The 24,380-nt window shown below is 40.9% G+C and overlaps 1 protein-coding gene across 2 annotated transcripts in view; it reads right to left on the bottom strand.

Annotated features, from left to right (window-relative positions):
- Positions 1 to 667: 667 nt before the first annotated feature.
- LOC144682768 (palmitoyltransferase ZDHHC20-B-like) overlaps positions 668 to 24,380 on the bottom strand; it is a 129,971-nt gene continuing 106,258 nt past the window's right edge. For both annotated transcript variants that reach the window (XM_078545443.1, XM_078545444.1), the window contains 6 exons: positions 22,951 to 23,083; positions 22,560 to 22,686; positions 12,784 to 12,873; positions 6,357 to 6,475; positions 4,285 to 4,344; positions 668 to 2,973 (listed from right to left, as the gene is read on the bottom strand). In XM_078545443.1, coding sequence (XP_078401569.1) covers positions 4,286 to 4,344; positions 6,357 to 6,475; positions 12,784 to 12,873; positions 22,560 to 22,686; positions 22,951 to 23,083 — 528 coding nt within the window. In that variant the 3' untranslated portion in view covers positions 668 to 2,973; position 4,285. The remainder of the gene's footprint in view (positions 2,974 to 4,284; positions 4,345 to 6,356; positions 6,476 to 12,783; positions 12,874 to 22,559; positions 22,687 to 22,950; positions 23,084 to 24,380) is intronic.

The following is a 24,380-nucleotide window of genomic DNA, read 5'->3' as shown; positions in this document are numbered from 1 at the left end:
AAAGTAAGGATGTTATGCTTCAGTTATACAAGGCATTGGTGAGACCACATCTTGGATACTGTGTGCAGTTTTGGTCTCCTTATTTAAGGAAGGGTGGAAATGCGTTGGAGGTGGTTCAAAGGAGGATATCTGGAATGAGCGGGCTGTCTTATAAGAAATGGTTAGACAGACTGGGCCTGTTTCCACTTGAATTTAGAAGATTGGGGGTGATTTGATTGAAGTATTTAAGATCCTGAACGGTCTTGACAAGGTGGACGTGGGTGAGTTCAGAGCTAGGGAGTACTGTTTTAAAATTAGGGGTCGCCTTTTAGGACAGAGATGTGGAGAAATTTTTCTCTGAGGATTGTGAGACTTTGGAACTCCCTGCCTCAAAAGGTGATGGAGGCAGGGTCATTGAATATTTTTAACGCAGAGGTAGATAGATTCTTGTTTGGCAAGGGAATCAAAGGTTATCCGGGATAGATGGCAATGTGGAATTCAAAACACAAACAGATCAGCCATGATCTTATTGAAAGGCAGAGCAGGCTCGAGGGGCCAAATGGCCTACTTCTGCTCCTATTTTGTACGTTTGTATGCATATGCTATAATATAAATGTACAAGCAAATTCAAATGCACGTCCATAGCACAGTTATCATGTATCATTCACAGTAAATAACAAGATCCGTGTAGTTTTTAAAGTCACTTTTGGCTTTTATTCATCCTTTGCATTTATCGACAGGGTTGACTGAAGAAAGTAAGAAATAGTAGCCAATTTAGCAATAGTCTAGAAATGACAGAAAAGGGTGCAAGACATGCACATTCTGCATGCGATATATGTACTAACTTTAATTTGGCTATCCTTTGGAGGAAAAATAAAACATACAGCTTAAATGTTCGCATAACATGCTAAATAAAAATGTCATTCATCCTTGTCCACTGGCACTAATTTGTTTACATTGGTTTCAATTATTAATAAAGAAAATGTTATAGAAACATGGCTATCCTCAGGATAAATTTCATAGACGGAAGTTTTAATTGTCTATAAGCACAAAAGATGGGGGAGAAAAGAAGCCGACAATGATAGGAAAAAGTGCAAACCACTTAGTTTATATTTCAGTTTATATTTCAATTTATATTAAACTATATTCAAACAATCTCGACATTCTTATTTGGATAATCCGTTAGTAAACATGATCAATACAACATCTATGTTGATCTGAGAACATCAATTTTGTATTCTTGTAGATTTTTTTCTGGGATAAACCTATTTGTTAGCTTAATACTGTCACAACTTTCATGATTGCATAAGATTTTTTCCGCTTAATGCTTATGTCACAGATCTTATACACAATGGTAATAATTACCATAGCAAAAATGTCACTTTAGTAACAAGCATGTTTTTGTCTGAAGAATGCTTCAGAGCCCTGATAAATAAGTTGAAGCTTAAATATTCCAATGCTGAAATTGTGAGAACATACATTACAATGGCTGTAAAATACATTCAACTTACCTTAGTAATGGAAAACATGTTGGACTACACACAGCATAACATGTATACTGAGGATGCACTACATGATTGATTGATACACCTTGATGAACTTTCCAATTCACATACCACAACTAATAATTCAGGGTAAGCACAGTAACAAGGCAACCCTTGAGGCAATTTACAAATCAATTAAGGGATCCAGCATCTCAGCTCTGAATCAGAATCTCTTTCCCCTCCAATCTCACCAGGTGCACTCACTTCTAATACATACAGTTTTGTTTGGTTGCATGTCAATTGCAACTTTTTCAATTTAAAAAAAGGATAAAGTATTCATATATTGTACATAGCAGTGCTTACATCAACTGTTCAAGACACTGAAATGTTGAATCACCAAGTATATAGTCTACTATAATACATTTTTAATCAATCAGCATCCCCTTCCCAAACCATTTTTGATTTATGTCTCGATCAATTGGTGGCTACTATATGTCGTTTACTGAATGTAAATGACTGCTACTATGCAAAATAAAAACCATTAGGGCATGTAAAAAAATTGACAGCTCGCAAACAAGATAGCTAATAATCTTGACCACAAATAAAAAAGGAAAACCTAAAACTTTATGGCATTTGTAAACCACTGTTCATTTGGAACCTACAATAAATAAAGTGTTTAATAAACAGTAACTGCTCTTTGGTAAACAGCAGCTCTGATTAACAATATACATACAAGGACATGAAACATTAGTGCAGGAAGTCTGTTTTTCAAAATTTCTTGCATAAATTTAGAGAAGTAATAGCACACTTCCCCTCAAGATTATTGGCTTTTGCTTGATTAAAATACAGACCTGCATCAGCAATTGATTTTATGTTACAGCTTACAGGCTTCAGTTATTTTAAAATACAATTAAACTATTATACAGTTTAGTCCCTTGCATCCCTCATATATGTTGTACATCTTATATATATATTGCTTATTTAAAAAACGTTAATATACTTATAACTTCCTTCAGTGCCTTTTATATCCTATAACACTATAACCTGGCAGTTAAGTAAAGGTTAAAATCAAGTCATCTGACTGGATACTTGCACCTAGACATCCAATTAAATAAGGAAAATATTGCTTTGTGATTGGATATTTCAAATCATAACCGCAGACTACCTACTGTAAGACTATTGTGTTGCAGGATACAGATTATCATAGTCTTGTGATCTGTTCATACAGACATAGAGAAGACTAGTGGCTTGGTAATCTAGGACCCTGGTTACATCTGTATTGCCTACCAGAGTGTCTGTGGGTCCTTCATAAAAAGTTATTATTTAAGGCAACAATCGATTTTGATTTTAATTTATTGCCTTTCCCAACAATTACTGTTAATGTCTTTTCATAAGCAAAAAAAATCTGATACACAAGTTGTTCATATGTCATCAGAATCCAGCTTCTAACAGTTTCCTCTTCCACAGAAGTGAGTGGCATTGCAGTCTCAACATCATGTACCAGAAACATCTAAACGGAAGAACATTCACAGTGGTTTAACAGGAACAAATCATTTGAAGGGAATTCATCAACACTCGTACTCTGTTCAAAGTAATTTTGAATAGCATAGTTTCTTTATTAAACAGTTAACAAATTACTATTCATTTATTTCTTGTATGAACTATGTAGCCCAATATTAAAAAGCTGGGAACTGGGTGCAAAAGATTTTTCGTAAATGCCTGCATAGTTACCGTCTGGATGAAACAATGAAAGGGTTGTTTCACCATTCTCTGGAACTTTTGGCTTAGGTTCTGGTTCTCCCGGCCACACCCCACCCCAACCTTGGAACAGTACCATTGGTTTTTACAGTGGCTACTCACTTGCTGTCAGATTGAGGGTCATGTTGTGGCTGACATTCAGCTTCTTCCTCCTGGAGCTCTGCATGTTCTATGGCAGCAGCATTGCTGCATGGAGCGGCAGCCCATAATCAATTGTACTCTCACTTATGCGTCTCGGGTTGGAAAGCGGAGCCCCATGAAAGATTAACCAGGAGCCTGTTGGCTCCAACACTGATCACCACCCACTGCATTTTGTATCTCCCAGGACTCACTGAAGCACTCTATGGCTTCCAGCACTACCATCACTTGGAAAGCGATTATTTGCACCACGGAAACAGGGCTGAGGCCAACCAGAAAGTGAACAGGGAAGGGATTATGCCTCGTTATAGAGCAATCAGGGAAAACAAAACCTGTTTTCTTTGGCTCTTTGCCTCATCAGTGGAAATGTAAAAGATTTATTTACATTCTTGTAATTTAGGCTGAAAAACTTGGGTTGGAAATGCATCTCCTCATATTACATGCACTTAAATGGGAAAAATAGCTTTGAATATGTAGTTTTGATTAATGTCGTGGTTTCCAGGAACATATCTAAACTTAAAACAAGGTACTTCACACAGAATTAGATACCACTTTCCCCTTTCATCTTTTTCCCCCATAAGGTATTGAGGATTGGTTGCATATAGTTTCATTTTTGTTTCTTTATTGTGCTAAGGTTAGGGATTTCAGTACTTGGACAGGAAGAGGAAAAAAATGACCATGTCTTAAAAAAGAATCTCCAGAGATTTGCCATACTGATATCTTGACCTTATCTGTAGTACATGAAGCATAAAAATTAACTTCAGTACGAAGATATATGCTGCAAAAATATCAAAGCAAATCTTGTACGTAACTTTACAAACATGAGGTCATGTGATCATGCTGAATGCAACAGAAATTATAAATTGCAATGCTTCCAATATGATCTTATTACAGTTGAAACTAGTTGTACTTTTACTATTTTTACCTTATGTTGAATGTTTTGTAGATTCCTCTTCTATTGAAACTGCAGCATTTTGATTTGGAACTGAAAATGTTGGAGAGGTATAAGAAAAGCAATAAAATTAACATTTTGAGCTTTAGAACATTTTTCTCATTTGGAAATTTTTTAAGGTAAAATATTTAGGTTTAGAAGTTTGGGAGGGTGCATTTTTGGGCAAAGCTGTCCCATGCACAACGAGGAACCCCAGGTACTGAGTCTCAGACCTAGTTATTTTACGGCCAGAATTGTGGGAAAGAGGTATAAAGACCTGTTAGTGACAGAGCAGCCCTCAGGTAAGTGAATGATTGCAGATTTCAGAGTTTGGGATGGGGTGGTGGACTGTCACAATAAGGCAGAGGGGAGGAGGATCAGTGGCCTCAGAGGATGGATGGGATTTTGGGGAGGAAGGAAAAATCACTGGCCTCAGGAGATCAGGGCTGGAGAGGGACAGTGTATTTTAAGGCAAGTGCCTAGAAATCAGGGATCAGGGCTGGCAGCAGTGTTCCTGATGGCGCATACTTCATAAGTAGCTTACTACTTACCAGGCAGCCTGCACCCTTCTCAGAGGCAGACACAATAGGGCATAATTTGCTGTCAAAATAATAGTGAGGCTCATGGTTCTCACCATTACTTATGCGCAAGCTGTATAGCAATTTCAGGTGAGGGAAGATGTGTAGGTTAAACATGGAAGTACAAAAGTTGTTGTCCGAGATGCTTTGTGAAAAAAAACCATCTCACTTTCTGGCTTATCATTCAAATGCCTTCAACGCTATGAAGTTGTTCTATTTGCAGGGTAGATTTGAATTTAAGTTTGCCACAGAAAGTTAAGTCTAAGTACTTTTTTGACAATGTGATAAGTGTTACTATCAATCAACCTTGTTGAAATTATCTATTACAAGTGTGAAGTCTTAATCCTTCAAGTTTTTGTTACTGTAAATTTTATAAATATAAAATTTTAAGTTAACTTTTAAAAAACATTTCCTTTGTGTTTCTTTTATTTGTGTCTTGATCCAATCTTCCTTTCTCTCTTTATTTCTCTTTCTGTATCTGATTTGGCATTAAATTAACCCAATTTAATTTAAACATCCTCAAAATCTGTTTGCTTATAAATCCTTAAGCAATCAGATTGAAGGTTTATGAAATTAAGTACCAGATGCCTGCATTTACTTGCTGCAACGTTATATGCTTGGACTTTCAATTTGAAGTGCTAAGCGTCACCACAGTTAAATAAGTCAGGGCAAGTCTAATTATCATTCTTCATGAAAGAACTCAGGACAACCAGTAGTAGTCAACATGGCTTTAGAAGAAACAATTGAAACATAACAAATCTGGAATTCTAAGGTGGAAATGAACTTAGTGGATCAGGGCATCTGGTCCATATAATTTCAAGTGGTTTCCTGAAAGTATTTAATAAAGCTACATGTGATACTTTTAAAGAAGACCACAGGTAGGTGAGAATTAAAGACTATTTAGCCAGTTGAATTGAAAACTGGCTTGACAATAGAAAATAACAGAAAACAACAATTTAGATAGCGTCTTTAATGTAATAAAATGTCCTACAGCACTTCCCAGAGGAATTATAAAACAAAATATGACACTGAGCTACATAAGGAGATATTAGGGCAGATGATCAAAAGCTTGGGCAAAGAAATAGGCTTTAAGGAGTGTCTTAAAAGAGGAAAGCAATGTAGAGAGCTGGAGAGATTTAGGGAGGGAATTCCAGAGTTTAGGGTTGAGGCAGCTGAAGATATGGCCACCAATGGTGGGAGCAATTAAAATAAGGATGCTTAAAAGGCTGGAACTAGAAGAGTGCAAATGTCTTGGAGGTTTGCAGGGCTGAAGTCAATTAGAGATAGGAGGGGCCAGTCCATGGACGGATTTGAAAACAAAGATGAGAATTTTAAAAGTAAACGTATTAAAATAATTGGGAGTACGTACATTTACGAGGTTATTTTCAAGACAATTCTTCCTGACCAAGTAAAATGTCTTAATTCAAGATAAATGTATTCTTTATCAATCTATATAGCCAACAATCATAACATTGTGGAATATATTACCCCCTTTGGAACTTTCTTCATCTGATTCACCATCTATCCAGTGCTGATCAGTCCCTCCCAACAATCGATTTTGAGATTCACTCAATGGTCTAGGAGGAAGCGACTGTCCATCTGCAATACTGTGACAAAGAACTATATCAATTACAACAACTTGCATCAATACAGAACTTTCAGTATAGTAAAACACTCCCAAAAAAACAAAGAAAAAGATTCACATTTAGATAGTGCCTTTCACAATCACCAGACATCTCAAAGCACTTTACAGGTAATGAGTACTTTTGAAGTGTCATCACTGTTGTAATATAGGAAACATGGCAGCCAATTCAAGCACGGCAAGCTCCCACAAACAGTAATGTGCTATTGCCCAGATAATCTGATTTTGTGATGCTGATTGAGGAATAAATATTGGCCAGGACACCAGCTCTTCGAAATTGTGGCATGGGACTTTTACATCCACCTGAGGGAGCAAATAGCATCTCAGTTTAACATTTTATCCGAAGGATGGCACGTTTGATAGTGCACCATTTCCTCAGTACTGCATTGGAGTGCGAGCCTCAATTTTTGCACTCAACTCCTGGCACTTCACAGGGGTGTAATCAGGCAAAAACTGACACCAAGCCAAAGAAGGAGACAGGAGTGCACATGATGTAGTCTTTAAGGTACGTATCAAAGGAGAGTGAGATGGAAAGGTTTAGAAAACAAATTCTAGAGCTTAAGCTAGATGGCTGAAGGCATGATCACCAATAGTGGGATGAAGGAATTGGGTAATGCACAAGAAGCCAGAGTTGGAGGAATGCAGAGTTCATACAGCAGGGTTGCCCAACCTTTTCGCATGAGGGGCTACATTTCAATTTTTTTCTCACTTAAGAGGCCAATGAGCAAATTTCAGAAACATAGGCCAGGATATTGAGGTCGGTGGGCCCTCTCGCCGATGCGTAAAATGACGTGGGATGACGTCGGGCAGAACTCCTGACATCACCCTGCATCATTTCAATTCATTTCAATGTGCTTAGGGAATCCCGCCCTGCCCGCACAGGGAGCGCATAGCGCTTCCCAGCAGACGTCACACTTAAAATGGTAGAGCACCCCCAATCGGGGGTGCCGATCGGAGGTGTGCCTGCACGCACCTGCTCCTGCACTCGGACGGCAGGAAAATTCTTCCCATAAAGTTTGGCACGACTTTAAACATGAACTTCAAAAAAAAAAATCAATACCAAAGCAATAAACTGATTACTTAAAAAATTAATAAGAATGACCATTAAAAAGTCCCAAGCAGCAGAGCCAACTAATAAAACATTTTTTGCCTTTTTGCTTAAGAAGCAGAGCGAGAGACAGACAGACTAGGTCACAAGTCCTGATCACCAGGGAAGGGAGTGGGGATTGGGGCCGAGCGAAGGATTTGGGTTCAACTAAAACTGACCTTGTGTTCGCCTCTGGTGGTGTACACTCGTAGCTGGCCTTGGCAGAATTCATACAAAAGTGGGAGTCGGAAGCAGGTTGCCTTTCAGCCTAGGGTTTCCTCCTCTCCTGGCCTGCTTTGAGGATAGGTTTACGGGGAGGGGGCGGGGGAAGGGTGTCTGTGTGCCAGGCTCAGTCCCAGTCTCAGCCACACACACACACACACACTCGCGTGCAGACTCACTCAGATTGGCTGGCAGCTCCCTAAGGCGGGACTTCCTCCTCAGTGAAGGGCAGAAGTCCTGCCTGCAGCCAATTTATGCTCATTCAAGTATGAAATGGCTGCGTGCCAGGCAGAGTTAGCGGGGAACATCGCCATTTAAAATATTTAGGCCAGACTCACTTGCGCACACAGAATTTTAAAATCAAGACACTGCTGCTTGACCAGGAGGATAGGTCAGCAAGCACAATTGTAATAGATGAGCTGCACTTGGTGCAAGTTAGGACACAGGCAGCAGAGTTTTGGATAATCTCAAAATTAAAGAGGGTGGAATGTGGGATACCAGCCAGAAATGTGTCGGAATGGTAAAGTCTAGAGGTAACAAAGACATAAATGAGGATTTCAGCAGCAGAGAAGCTGAGGTAGGAGTGAAGTCGGACCATGTTACGGAGGTGCAAATATGTGGTTGAAAGCTTATCTTGGGGTCAAATTTGGCACTAAGATTGCAAACATTGTGGTTTAGTCTCAGACAGTTGTAGGAAGAGGGATGGAGTTGGTTGCTAGGGAATAGAGTTTGGAGAGGGCAGTGAAAATAATGCCTTCAGTCTTTCCAACATTTATTTGGAGGAAATTTCTGCTCATCCAGTATTGGATATTGGTTAAGCATTCTGATAATTTGGCAACAGTGGAGGAGTTGACAGAGACGGTGGTGAGCTAGAGCTGGGTTTCATCAGTGTACATACAGTGCCTTTGAATGGTGTCACAGATGTAGCATGTTGATGAGAAATAGAAGGGAAGGAAAACCAGAGATAATGGTGCAGGAGCAGGAAAAAAAAGCCACTGCAAGTGATACTCTGGATATGAGTAGATAGATAAGAATGGAACCATTTGAGAGCAGTCCCACCCAGCTGGACAAGTGGAGAGGCTTCCAAGGAGCTTGTTGTAGTCAACTGTGTCAAAGGCTGTAGGCAGGTTGAGGATGAAGAGGAGAGATAGTTTACCTTTGATAGTTACCTAGGATATCATTTGTGATTTTGATAGGAGTCTTTTTGGTATTGTGGCAGGGGTGATTGGAGGGATTGAAACATGGGGCAGAATTTTGCCCTCGTCAAGTAGGTGCAGCAGGCAGGCCTGGGAGAGGTCGCAAAGCTAATCGCTGCCCACGATCGGGCTCTGTCATGGATTTCACGCTGGCTGGCCAATTAACGGCTAGCCAGCGTGAAACACGTGCTGCAGCGTTCAGTGCTGCCGAGGTGGGGGCGGGAGGGGTGCGAGCATGAAAGTGTGCGCATGCATGGGGGCGCATGCAGTAAAAGCTCTCTGAGCCACAGAGCTGCCTCAGGCAGCTGAAGAATTTTTAAAAATAAAGAATTTAAAAATGTTAATAACATGTCCCCTCATGTGAATATATATATATGAGGAATATATTAGAAATTAGTTTGAAAATTTTTTTTTTTTTAAATCATCATTAAATGAAACCTCATCCTGCCCATGGATGAGATTTCGCAAAATATCCACAGGCCACTTGGCTTTTTCGCCTGCCCGCCAACCATAAGGTTGGATGGGTAGCGAAAAATTTCATTAATTAGAACCTTAATGGCCTTAATAGGCCTGTTAATTGTTGGCAGACGTGCTGCCGACTCCTGCGTGCGCCTGCTGACCGAAATATCACGTGATGACGTCAGGATGCTCACCTGCTGTCATCGCGTGTCATTTTACGCTTGTTCAGGTTGAAGGCGCGCCCGCGCGATGAACGCAATGTTCTGCCCATGGAGTTCCAGGAAAGATGGGTACAGATTTGGGAGGCAACAACATGTTCAATGACTTGAGGCAAAAGAGAAGTTGGAGATGCAGCAGTAGTTTGCAAGCTTCGTGGGAGAAAGGATTGGATTCCTGAGGACAAGGATAATGACAGCAAATTTAAAGGAGAGAGGGACAACACCTGAAAAGAGGGTACCATTAGCAATATTGGCTAACATGGGGGCCAAGAGGGGAAGTTTGATGGTCAACAGTTTATTAGGAAGAGGGCCAAGGGAGCAGGTGGATGAAAGCAGATGAGCTTGGAAGGGGTATGAGGGGAGATAAGAGAGAAATTAGGGAAAGTCACATTTTCAGGGCTAGGGCAGGAGAACTTTAGAGGAAGTTTGGTTGAGTCGCTTAGTGGAAGGTAGGGTCACAACAGAGGCAACTGATCAATAGCCCTTGATCTTAGTGACAAGGAAGTCCATGCGCTCCTTGTGCTTCTCGGAGGTGAGAGTGGTGGAAACAGGTAAGAGGGATTTAAGAAAATGGTTTGCAGTACAGAAAAGAAGTGGAGGTTCTCTTTGCATTCCTGGATGATCCTGGAATAGTTAGCTGTTTAGAGCAGAACCCGAATTGTGTTTTGTGAGGTCCAGTCAGATCTAATGATGGATGGCTAAACCAGCTGATCGCCGTGGGCTTTCAAGTCTGGATACCTTGGACTTGAGACTAGAGATGAGGGCCATTCTAGGATAAATTGTCAGAGTGAGAGAATAATGGTTTTATTGGGTACCAAGGAATCCAAGGTGGAACTGAGTTTGTGGTTGAGTAAATCAGTAACTGCAGAAAACTTGTGGTGAATGGCGGGCCAAAGGCTAGGTCTTTAGGATTTTGGAAGTGCAGTTGTAAGGTTTTGAGGACAAAGGTTATACTTCACACCCAGAGGAAAATCGTGATAACTGTGTTAATCTCTCTGTATATCTCCTGCTTAAACTCAACTACCTGGATATTAACAGGGAAGCAGGTTTTCCTGCATGCTGTGGTGTTTTAGTTCTACATTGTGTGTCTTTTCTCCTTGACAGGTTCCCCACCAGGAAGTCAGCATGACTGAGGGAGAACTCTACAACAGGCCATAGGACAGATAGCTCTGACCCCTAAGCCTGGGGATCTTTAGGTTGGATGCTGGGTGAGAGGGGAGGAGAGGTCAGAGGAAGCACCCCTGCTCCACAAACAGAGCTGTAAAAACACCCCATTTCCCCCAAGCTGTCCTCATCTTCCCTCAGTTGCCAGATTTCCCAAGGCCTGGAACAATCAGGAAGCCATTGTTAAACCTGCAAAGTCAGTTACATCAGAGGCTGCCAGCCTTACTACAATATTTAAATTGTCAACACATCTGACAGGAACCAGCCCAGTCTCTATCTCAGTTAAACACAGAAGTGGGCAGGTTGGAAGCAGGTTCCAGCTGGGGTTCAGATTTTTAAAATTTTAACATCTGATCTGACCTTGACTCACCCTATTTTGGAGGTTAAAGTTCACCCCAATGCACCTACCAAAGAATTAACTGAAAACAGTAAAAGGATTATGTTTCTAACCACATTCAGTTGTCAGACTGAAATGCTTTTATAACATCATCAATGTCCTTGGAGAAAGATGAAATGGGTTAGCTGTACTTGAACTACGGAGGCAAATCTTAAAACACAGAGAGCACAGATGTGGTGTGTAAAAGGGCAATGAAACAAATAACAAGAAAAGATAGAAGGAAAATGAATACCAAGGAATATGAATAGTCAGATCTGTGGTGTTCATATATGTTGGTGAACCAGAGGCACAAATGGAGAATGTAGGGACCTTGGATGTAACTTTGCTTTCAGTGGGGAAAAGAATGGGAACTAAATATTTTTGCTAAAACATTTTCAGGAATTTCACAAATGGTGCAGGGGCAGTGGAACACATGACTGCAGCTTTTAATTAATCATGGTGCTTAGTCTGCCTAGGCTACCTAAAGGAATAATAAGCGATTTGTTGCCACATTGGGAGTACATTACAGATCACAGAATAGTAGAAAAGAAATCAGGATAAGGTTTATTAGCAGTTCAGAGGTGTAGCAGTAAAAAGTTGTAACTATGGGTGACTAACAGGACAAATAAGTGACCCAGACCTAATTAGGTTCAAAATAAAAACAAAAAAAGTGAAAAAAGGAGTTGGAGATAAAGGCGATTGACTGGAAATTACATAATTTCAATCAATGTAGAAGTCCCAGGCAACACAATGGGTACAGAGACCTAATGCAATGGGTTTTGAGTCTGAGGAACGCTGATTTGCCTGGCTCAGGGCAGAGGAAAATCTCCCACATGCCCTAAGTGAGCAGAGTGGAGAAGATGAGATTTGTTTGTGCAGATATATAGATCTTTATAAGTGAGAGTAAAGAGAAAACAAAATGGGATTCTTGCCTTAATACATAGGGGCATTGATTATAAAACAAAGTAATGCTGAATTTGTAACAACGCATCAAGCAGGGGTGTCCAAGCTTTTGTCCCTATTGGCCACATAGTTGTGTATCATGGTGCCTAGGGAGGCAGGTATAAAGTTTATATCTTGGCAGTAGCGACACATAATTGGTTTCTAATAATCATGTCATCCTTCACTGAGGATTAGAGAAGGTTAAGTATCATCTATACATGAAGTGCTTTAAGAAATAGGTCAGATTCAAATAGGTGTAGAAGGCGGCAAACATATTTTAATAATGAAACTGGAACAGTTTCAAAACTGATATTTTTATCACCAGTACAGGGAGAAATGAAAACCAAATGGATGGAAGAGTCATTGGTGCACTCCTCAATCTTCAGTTATACTGGATATGAAAGATGGGTTTATCAATTTTCTATTATAACAAGTATTTGTCCAGTTTAAATGCTGCACTTGGAAGCTTGTCTGTTACATTTTGCTTTACCAATTCTAATTTTGCTTGAACATTTTGCTCATGAAAAATAATTCAATAGGCAGCAAACAGAGTTTGCTGAAGGGAATATTAAATTAATAGATATTTATAAATAAAGATAGTAAACATACTTTTTGGCAGGTTCAACGTGATTAATTATGTTGGGTTGTTCTGGATCTTGACTGACCAGGCGAGTTGGATAAGAACACCCATCACCGAGGCTGAAAGATAAAAACAGGAAGACGACATACATTTCGCTACCAGCAATGGGGGTTCTCATGGACGTACGGCATATTGAAACATAGTTGGAGCAAAGTAAATGAGTAATTTATTTACATAGTGAATTTGTTTCGTTAAGGGAGATTGAAACTGGAACAAGATAGGCCAATGACTTCCCTCTAAATACTTCTGCGAACATCAAAAATAGTTGTGTTTTATAATCATTCCCATTTCTTATGTTAGTTAAGATAGCATTGGGATATTTAATGTATGAATTAAGTTGTGCTTTAATATGAAAGGCTAATGCTAAGCAATGCATAAATTCTAAGCCACTAAGCTTTGATACTAATGTTTAAAGTAAGTGCTTAACAGTGTAATTACTTAGGGGAATGGAGGCATAGTGATAATGTTACTGGACGACTAATCCAGGGACATGAGTTTAAATCTCACACTGGCAGCTCGGGGTGGGTATTTAAATCCAATTAATAAATAAATTGGAAATAAAAAGCTGGTATCATTCATGATCATACAACTACCAGACTGTAGTAAAAACCCATCTGGCTCACTAATGTCCTTCAAGGAAGGAAATCTGTCAACCTGACCCGGTTTGACTTTACATGCGACTCCAGACCAAGAGCAATGTGCCCTTTGATAGGGCTTGGCAAGCCACTCAGTTGTATCAAACTGTTACAGAGAGTTAAATAAGAATACAACTGGATGGACCACCTGATATCGATCCAGGCAATGGAAAGAACAAAGGCATCTCCCCTGCTCAGTTGACCCTGCAAAGTTGTCCTCTAGGCACCTGCACCAAAATTAGAAGAGCTGTCCTACAGATGAGTCAAACAATAGTCTAACACTGTCATACTCACCGAATCATACCTCGTAGCCAATGTCCCAGACTCCTCTATCAACATCAAGATAGATCCACAATGGGAAGGGAGTGGGAGACCTCAACATTGACTCCAGACCCCAAGAATACTCAATGCATCATGCCAAGCATTGGCAAGGAAATTCCTCATGATTACCACCAAGCACCCTCCCTCAGCTGATGAATCAGTTCTCCTCCATACTGAACAACACTTGGAAGAAGCACTAAGGGTAGCAAGGGCACAGAGCGTGCTTTGGATCAAGGTCTTCAATGTCCATCACCAAGAGTGGCTCAGTAGCACCACTACCGGCAGAGCTGGCCTCATCCTGAAGGGCATATTTGGCAGATTGGGCCTGTAGCAGGCAGTAACAGAATCAACAAGCAGGAAAAACCTAATCTATTTGTTACAGATTCATTTGTCCATGGCAGTATTGGTAGGAGCGAAGTGCCAATATCACATGGAGATCATGTTCTGTTGTGTTGTGTGGCACTACCACATTGCTAAATAGGATGGCAGATCAAAACTGTGCACCCATGAGGCACTGTGGGCCATTAGCAGCAGCAGAATTGTACTCAATCACAAATAGTAAACTTACGGCCCAGCGTATCCCTCACTCTACTATTACCATCAAATCATCCAATTATGAATGGAAATGGACAATTAAAGAACTCCTGCACTTCAAGAGAGCTGGCATAGACACAATGGGCTGAATGGTCTCCTTTTATGCTGTAAACATTCTATGATCCATGATTCTATAACTAACTGGAGGAGCAGACTCCACAAACACTCCCATTCTCAATGATGAGGGAGCCCATTATGTCAGTGCAAAAGACAAGGCTGAAGTATTTGCAACGATCTTCAGTCAGAAGTGCAGAATCGATGATCCATTTCAGCTTCCTCCTGAGATCCCCAGCATCACAGATGCCAGTCTTCATTCACTTTGATTCACTCCACATGATATCAAGAAATGGCTGAAGGCGCTGGATACAGCAAAGGCTACAGGCCCTGACAACATCCTGGCTGTAGTACCGAAGACTTATGCTCTTAGCCAAGCTGCTCCAATAAGTTACAACACTGGCATCTACCCAACAATGTGGAAAATTCGCCAGCCATGTTCTGACCACAAGAAGCAGGACAAATCTAATCTGACCAATTACCACCCCATTGGTCTACTCAATCATCAGCAAAATGATGGCAGGCAGCGATTGAGAATGTTATCAATTGGCACCAACTCACCAATAGCTTGCTTGTCAATGCTCAAGTTTGGGTTCCGCAAGGGCCACTTGGCTCCAGAACTCATTACCACCACAGTCCAAACACGGACAAAAGAACTGAATTCCAGAGGTGAAGTGAGAGTGACTGCCTTTCATATCAAGGCAGCATTTGACCAAGTGTAGCATCTAGGAGTCTTAAGAAAATTGAAGTCAATGGGAATCAGGCAGAAACTTCTCCACTGGTTGGAGTTGTAACTAGCACAAAGGAAGATGGTTATGGTTGTTGGAGGCTGATCATCTCAGTCCCAGGACATTGCTGCAGAAGTTCCTCAGAGTAGCATACTAGGTACACACAACTTCATCAATGATTTCCCTCCATCATAAGGTCGTAAGTAGAGATGTTTGCTGATGATTGTACAGTGTTCACCATTTGCAACTCCTGAGATACTGAAGCAATTTATGCATGTCTTACATGCAGCAAGACCTGGACAACACTCAGGCTTGGGCTGATAAGTGGCATATAACATCGGTGCCACACAAGTGCCAGGCAGTGATCGCCTCCAACAAGAGAGAATCTAACTATCGTCCCATAACATTCAATCATAAGATTCATCGCCGAATCCCCCATCAACATCTTGGGGGTTATCATTGATCAGAAACTTAACTGGACTAATCATATTAATAGAGGCTACAATAGCTGGTTAAAGCTGGGAATTCTGCAGTAAGTTATTTCCTGATTCCCCAAAGCCTGCCCACCAACTACAAGGCACAAGTCAGGAGTGCAATGGGGAGGCAGTGACATAGTGGTATTGTCATTGGACTGGTACTCCGAAGACCCAGGAGAATGCTCTGGGAGCACAGGTTCGAATCCCACCATGGCTGATGGCAAAATTTGAATTCAATAAAAATCTGGAATTAAAAGTCTGATGATTACCATGAAACCATTGTCGATTGTTGCAAAAACCCAGCTGGTTCACCAATGTCCTTTAGGGAAGAAAATCTGCTGTCCTTACTTGGTCTGGCTACATGTGACTCCAGACCCACAGCAATGTGGTTGACTCTTAAATGCCCATCTGAACAAGGGCAATGAGGACAATAAATGCTGGCCTAGCCAGCGACGCCCACATCCCATGAACGAATAAAAAAAAATACCGTCCACCTGCCTGGATGAACGCAGCTCCAACAATACTCAAGAAGCTCGACACCATCCAGGACGAAATCAACCCACTTAATTGGCACTATCATTGGCCAACTTAAGGATTCACAAGATGCACTATAGCAACTGACTGAGGCTCCTTCGACTGCACAGGCCAAATCTGTGACTTCTACCGCCTAGAAGAACAAGGGCAGCAGACATATGGGAACCCCATCTTCTAGTTCCTCTCCAAGTCACACAACATCCTAACTTGGAACTATATCGCCATGGCTTCACTGTCACTGGGATAAAATCCTGGAACTACCGCCCTGACAGCACAGTGGGTCTGTGTACCTACACCACTTTAATTGCAATGGTTCAAGACGGCAGCTTACCAACATTCTCAATGGCAATTAGGGATGGGTTCTAAACACTGGCCTTGAGTAACAACGCATACATCCCACAAATTAATGTACATTCTGCAGCAAGACTTCCTTACCCTTATACTCCAGCCCTCTTGCAGCAACAGTTAACATACCATTTACCTATCTAATTGCTTGCTGTACTTGCATGTTACCTTTCTATAATTCATGTACAAGGATACCCAAATCCCTCTGAATATCAGCATTCACTCGTCTCTCTTAAAAAATACTCTGCTTTTCTATTCTACCAAAGTGAATAATTTCACAATTCTCCAGATTGGAAAAGCGCAAATGTAACACCTATATTCAAGAAAGGAGGGAGACAGAAAGCAGGGGCCAGTTCACCTAACATCTGTCATTGGGTAAATGCTAGAACCCATTATTAAGGTAGTAGCAGGACATTTAGAAAATTATAATACAATCAGGAAGAGTAAACATGCTTTTGTGAAAGGCAAATCATGTTTGACAAATTTATTAGAGTTCTTTGAGGACATAGCAAGTAGAGTGGATAAAGGGGAGCCAGTAGATCTAGTATATTGGATTTCCAAAAGGCATTCGATAAAGGTCCACATAAAAGGTTACTGCACAAAATAAGGCCCATGGTGTTGGGGGTAATATATTAACATGGATGGAGGATTGGCTAACTAACAGGAAGCAGAGAGAGCCAGGATAAATAGGTCATTTTCAAGTTGCCAAACTGTAACTGTGGGATCAGACTGGGACCTCAATTATTTACAATCCATATTAATGACTTGGATGAAGGGACGAAGTGTACTGTAGCCAAATTTGCTCACCATACCAAGTTGGATAGGAAGGCAAGTTGTAAGGAGATGGCTAAAAGTTTGCAAAGGAATATAGATAGGTTAAGTGAGTGGGAAAAATTTGGCAGATGGAGTTTAATGTGGTAAAATGTGAGGTTGTCCATTTTGGCGGGAGGAACAGAAAAGCAGAATATTATTTAAATGGAGAATGACTGCAGAATGTTGTGGTACAGAAAGATCTGAGTTACCTTGTACATGAATTACAAAATGCTAGTATACAGATATAGCAAATAATTAGAAGGGCAAATGGATGTTGGCCTTTATTGCAAGGGGGATGGAGTATTATTATATATAAATAGTTGTTTGGTAGTACAGAATTTGAGTATTGCTGAAAAAGGAGAATTTTTTGATGAAGCTTTTCATCAAGCTCGCATGGTGAGCAAATGGCTCAGGCCCTATTTACGAGGTTGCCGTTAAGGCTAACCTTATAGCGCGTGGAACTGCAAAAATCCCAATGCGTGTATTGACCAGTGAAGGCAGGCTGGCAGTAAGACCATGGTAGAGAAGCCCCTGACAGATTTCCCGACGAGCACATCAAGGAAAGGGAATTCATTTGACTGCTTCATTTCAAAGGTGAATTTGAGCGCAGGATGCAGCCCATTAAGTCAGTGTTGAGCAAATTTTCCAGATACACAGTGAAGGATTCCTTCACATTTGCGAAGACCATACATAATTTGCATATCAATAACAATGCTGTGTCCACGTGCTCATTTGGCATTGCTAGCCTATTCACCAATGTTCCACTTAAGGAAGCCATAGATATTTGTGCTGCAGCTACCATTGCGTGAATCAGTATTCATTGAGCTTATGAACTCGGCAACTCACGCAGTTGAGTTCAGTTTTAATGACACCATGTATGCCCAATAGATGGTGTTGCCATGGGATCCCCTCTAGGCCCAGCTCTTGCAAACATCTTTGTTGGGTTCCATGAGAAACGTATCTTCGATGCAATGGCACCTAACCTTCTACCCCTTGCATATTTCCGATATGTGGATGATACATTTGCTATATTTAAATCCGCAGCTGCATGTAATAATTTCCTTGCATGTCTTAATGGGCTCCATCCTGCACTCAAATTCATCTTTGAAATGGAGCAGTTAAATTAACTCCCTTTCCTTGACGTACTAGTTGAGAAGTCTGCCGGGGGTTCTCTACCATGGTCTACCACAAGCCTATCTTCACTGGTCAATACACACGTTGGGACTCTTACAGTTCCATGCACTATAAGATTGGCCTTATTGAAAACCTCGTAAATGGGGACCGAGCCATTTGTTCACCATGCAAGCTTGATGCTGAAATAGGGCACATCAAAGCCAGCCTGCAGGAAAATGGCTACCGTGATCTGTATATTGTGCAAACTCATGAGCAGACTCAAAGCCATCACTTTCAGCCCTGAAAAGTGCCCAGTCTACCTCAGTTTACCCTGGAAGGGCAAGGTACCTCAAAATTTGAACAACAGATGAAGCTGGCTGTTTCATGCTGCTACTATGCAGTAGCAACACAAATGGTATTCACCATTAACAGGATACTGCCGTCAAGCCAAAAAGAAGTCTGTCCGTCACACAAATGAGTAATGTGGTATATAAATTTCAGTCCGAGTGTGATGCTAGGTGTGTAGGCCGTACGTCCCAAAGACTGGTGGATCGTATCAAACAGCATGTCCCTTCTGCTGTTCGCAACGGGCAAGGTACCGTTCATACCCAACCAGCCCGTACTTGCAAAACTCAAAACACAGTGTCCAACATTAGATGTGATTCGGCGGTTGGAAAACATTTGCTAAATAATCCTCAGTGTGCTAAGAATTATGCTGACAACCAATTTAAGATCATCAGTTGGGCTCACAGTGTGGCGCATTTACGTGTACTGGAAGCTACATATATTAATACAAAGGGCCCTGTTTTTTGCAGACAGAAAGAACATGTACACACATTGCACCTGTTTCAGCTAAACAAAATAAGTGACAGCCATTCACTGGTTCATTCCCCAGGGCAATGTCTTGACCAATCAAGAGTCAAACTGCCAGGTTTAAATTTCAAACAATGCTTGGCAGTTAACTGTCAGTCACCATCACTGGTGCATTCTCCATGGCAACGCCTCTACCAATCAGAGTCCACTTGCCAACATATCAGCACTCTCTTCTCATACAGTGTAAATATGTTGTTTCCCCTGACATTGGTATTTTCTTGCGAATTGTCCTGATGAGTGCAAGACGAAAAGCTTTGACAAAAAAAGTATTTTTTTTTTTAAGCAATAATTGCATATTTACACAGATCACTGAAGGCCACAGGACAGGTTGAGAGAGCAGTTAATAAAGCTTATGGTATCCTGGGCTCCATCAACAGGGGCATAGAGTACTAAAGCAAGGAAGTTATGATAAACCCGTATAAAACACTGGTTTGTCTGCAACTGGAGTATTGCATTCAGTTCTGGGCACCACACTTATAGGAAGAATGTAAAGGCATTAGAGAGGGTGCAGAAAAGATTCCAGGGAATGGTTCCAGGATGAGAAACTTCATTTATGTAGATGGATTTGAAAAACTGGGACTGCTCTCCTTGGAGAAGAGAAGGCTAAGAGGAGATTTGATAGAGGTATTCAAAATCACAAGGGACCTGGACAGAGTAGATAGGGAGAAACTGTTCCCATTGGTGGAAGGATTGAGAACCAGAGGACACAGAGGTAATTGGCATAAGGAGTAATGGCAACATGAGAAATTTTTTTTTTTTACACATTAAATTATTGGGATCTGGAATGCACTGCCTGACGGTGTGGTGGAGGCAGGTTCAATCAAAGGATTCAAAAGGGAATTGGATCATAATCTGAAAAGGAAAAATGTACAGGGCTATGGGGAAAAGGCAGTGGAGTGGCACAAGGTAAATTGCTTCTTCAGAGGACCAGCATGGACATGATTAGCCAAATGGCTTCCTTCTATGCTGCAACCATTCTTTGAAAAGTAGAGAAGTCTTGCTAAAATTGTACAGGGCATTGGTGAGACCACACCTAGAGTACTGTGTACAGTTTTGATCTCCTTAATTGAGAGATATACTTGCATTGGAAGCCATTCAGAGAGGGTTCACTAGGCTGATTCCTGGGATGAAGGGGTTGTCTTATGAGGAGGGGTTGAGCAAGTTGGGCTGACACTGATTGGAGCTTAGAAGAGTAAGAGATGATTCTTATTGATAAGATTCTGAGGGGGCTTGACAGGGGAGATGCTAAGAGAATGTTTCCCCTCGTGGAGCATCTAGAACTAGAGGGCAGAGTTTTAAAATAAGGGGTTTCTCATTTAAGATGGAGATGAGGAGGAATTTCTTCTCTCAGAAGGTCGTTAATCTTTGGAATTCTCTTTCCAAAGAGCACTGGAAGCTGGGTCCTTGAATATATTCAATGTTGAGTTAGACAGATTTTTGATCTACAAGGGAGTCAAGTGTTAAAAGGGGGTTGACGGGAGAGTGGAATTAAGGCCACGATCAGATCAGCCATGATCTCTGTGAATGACAGAGCTGGCTCAAGGGGCCAAATGGCTTACTCCTGCTCCTAATTCTTATGATCTTACTTGTGATTATACTTCATCTACCACCTTATTACCCTTTCATTTAACTAGTATATATCCCTTGCAGGGTCTTTGCATCCACCTCACAGCTTACTTTCTCACCTAACTTTGTATCGTCATCAAATACATTGATATAGATGGTAAATAGCTGAAGTCCAAGCGCTTATCCTATGGCACTCCATTAGTTATCCTGCCATCCTGAAAATGGCCCATTTATTCCTACTCTGTTCTGTCCATTAACCAATTCTAAATCCATGATGATATATGAACTCCAATCTAGTGCACCAACCTCTGCTGTGTGACGTTATCAAATGCGTTCTGAAAATCCAAATATACCACAATCACTGGTTCTCCCTTATCTACCCTGCTAGCTACACCTTCAAAAATTCCAACAGATTTGTCAAACGTGATAAAACCATGTTTTATGTTAACTCTGCCTAATCATAGTGATCTTCTATTACTATGTCCTTCATGATAGAGTCTAGCATTTTCCTACTACTGATGTCAGGATTATAAATTCCAAGTTTTCTCTTTCCCTCCTTTCTTGACCAGAATTTGCAACCTTCCAATCCACCGGGACCATTGTAAAATCTGGGAAATTCTGGAAGATCAAAACCAAAGCACTCGCCATCTCTTCCACCGTCCATATGCCAATTTCTACATGGTTCAGGTAATAATCCAGGGATTATCTTTGATGTTCTACTTCTAAATTTGAATCCTAGCTCCTCAAACTCTCTCAGGAGAACTTGATTCCTAATTTTATCCATGGCATTGGTTTCTATGTGGACCATAGATCCTCCCCATCCTTCTTGAGCCATTGGAAACAGTACTTAAGCCTGGCACTGGGCAGGCAACATATGCTTTGGGACTTTGGGTCACAGCTGCAAAGAACAGCATCTGCCTGACTTTACTATTCCCCACCACTATGACATTCCTTCTCATTGTCCCCCTCACTTGAATGGCTTCCTGTTCCACAATGTAATGTTCCACTTTCCCATCCTCCTGTAGTCTTTGATCTTATCCACATTGGTAGCAAGTGCTTTGTACCTGTTGAACAATGGCAAAGGTTGAGGCTCCCTTACCCACCCAAATTGCAGTTACATCTTCTTGACCCTGATCACTAACCAAATCTAAACCACTTTCCAGTGTAAGGGGTGTGACTGCCTCCTGGGTCAAAATGACTAGGTATCTCTCCCCTTCCTGGATGCATCACAATGTCTACACCTTGGACTCCAGTTCAACAACTCTGAGCTGAAGTTCCTCAAGTTTTTGGCATTTACTGCAGGTATGGTTGCTTTAGGTCATGTTGCTCTCTACAAACTCTCACATGTTGCAAGTGCGACATACTTCCTGCACTGTCATCTCTAATTAATTGAATATTTAAAACCAGGTTAAAGTTTTATGTAATTATTTCACCCAATTTTCTTTTAGGTTTTTAAACAAATTAATATTTTAAACTTGTTAAATTAAGTATTAATTACAGGTTTCTTACTTTAAATATCTACTGCCTCAAGCTTACACAAAGCATTCAAGTATTAAAGGCAAAAAGGAGCAGCTGCTTCTCTCTTGAACAAATCCCCACTCTCACCAAATTCTCAACTTGCACTCTATGATGCACTTCGTTCATGTTGCGATCCATGGGTACACACTCTGCCTTAGCTCTGAACAAAACATACCTTGTAAAAATAGGCAGAAGCCAGTATTTCCCTTGATCTCCATACACCTGTTTTAAATTTTTGGTAAATCCAAGGCTAAATCCATTTTTATCAGGGCCGTTTCGGAACACTGGCGCGCGGAAAGCCTCTGGGGAAAAAGTACTCAGTTAACAGCAGTACAATACTTTTTTTCAAATCAGTAATACAAATATATCAAGGTCCTGCTACATAGATTTAAAAAATCCCTTCATTATGATATTTTAATAGAATAGCCATAATTAAGAAGTGTTTTTTTTTACATCATAACAACAACTATAGACAGCAATGTATCTGTAAAAGGCACAACTGTGGAGGTTTTAATTTTATTCCAATTATCAAAGTAAATCTGTAACCAGTTTAAAGACCATCTTACCTATTGTAGATCTATTTTTGCTGACCAGCCAGCAGTGATAACTGAAGAGCGATAGTAAACTGATGAAGAACATGGCCGCCACAAAGAAAAGAAACAAGACATGGAATTTTGCATGAGTGTCTGGCAGGTCACCCTATAGGAAGCAAAAACAACTTCAGCTTTATAGCATTTTGCCATGAGCCTGACACCTGACAGTCAGGTAATGTGTCTGTGCAAAAACAAAAATAAAAATACCTGTAAAAACTCAGCAGGTCTGACAGCATCTGCGGAGAGGAATACAGTTAACATTTTGAGTCCGTATGACTCTTCAACAGAACTGTACTGTTGAAGAGTCATACGGACTCGAAACGTTAACTGTATTCCTCTCCGCAGATGCTGTCAGACCTGCTGAGTTTTTCCAGGTATTTTTATTTTTGTTTTGGATTTCCAGCATCTGCAGTTTTTTGCTTTTATCAATGTGTCCATGCATCTTATTCAGATCACTACTACTTTTTTATAGAAAATTAATCTTTATTAAACTTTGCTTTTAGGCAAATATTTAGAAAAATTAAGACCAGTAACATTTTTGATATTTTCAGCTGTTCAAGCTGCGTTCATTCATAAATATCAATTATTAACTACAACGGCAGAGACTTGAGTTGTCCATAGCTTTTTCCTGGAACAAAACCAACACATTTATTAAATCACATCATGTCTACACAATACATGAAAATATTACTTAAAAACCAAGATCAGTCACGCAATATGCATGCATCCATTTTTTTCAAATTATCTTCTCCCAATCTTTTCACTTCTCCTCAGGTCATGTACCGGCTGCAACCAAGAGGGCATGCAGCCCAATTCTTCATCTATGCTACTCTTGATCTGGCACCCCTGTGATGTGGAGTAGCTTAGTTCTGTCTGCCTCTCACCAACTGCTTTTTCCCCTACCATAGGGAAGTTGCTGGCTTGTATTTGGTTCTACCCCAAAGTAGTAATTTAGTGGAATAGCAGACTAAGTCCAAACTACATCGTACTGGTGCACTTTCTAAGCATGCTGTCCTAACATTTAGAATTTAAACCGCTCACAATTAAATTGGAGGTGAGAACATGCCTTTGGGGAAACTCATCCCCTCATGCAGATTGTCAATTAGGCTCATTAATGAGCTAATTGGTACCAATTACCCTGAGCCCACTGGAACTTATTGGTGGCTCAGGGATTACATGCGACAGGCACAGCTTTTCCATGCCTCTGGAATGCCGCCAGGCAAACCCAGACTTCTAGGTGGTTGGGTGTGGGTGTCCTTCTTTCAAAGGCACTTAGAGCCCAATCGAGGGACCTGGCTTTAGGTGGGGGTAACCATTGAAAGCCACCCCCATGTCCTTGCCTCTGACCTCTCTGCCCCTCTCACAAACCCCATCTTGCCCTCAGTCATGGCCTGGATCCCTCA

This window comes from Cetorhinus maximus, chromosome 7 (assembly GCF_964194155.1).
Source record: "Cetorhinus maximus chromosome 7, sCetMax3.hap1.1, whole genome shotgun sequence".
NCBI lineage: Eukaryota > Metazoa > Chordata > Chondrichthyes > Lamniformes > Cetorhinidae > Cetorhinus > Cetorhinus maximus.
This window is presented reverse-complemented; position numbering and strand designations above follow the sequence as displayed.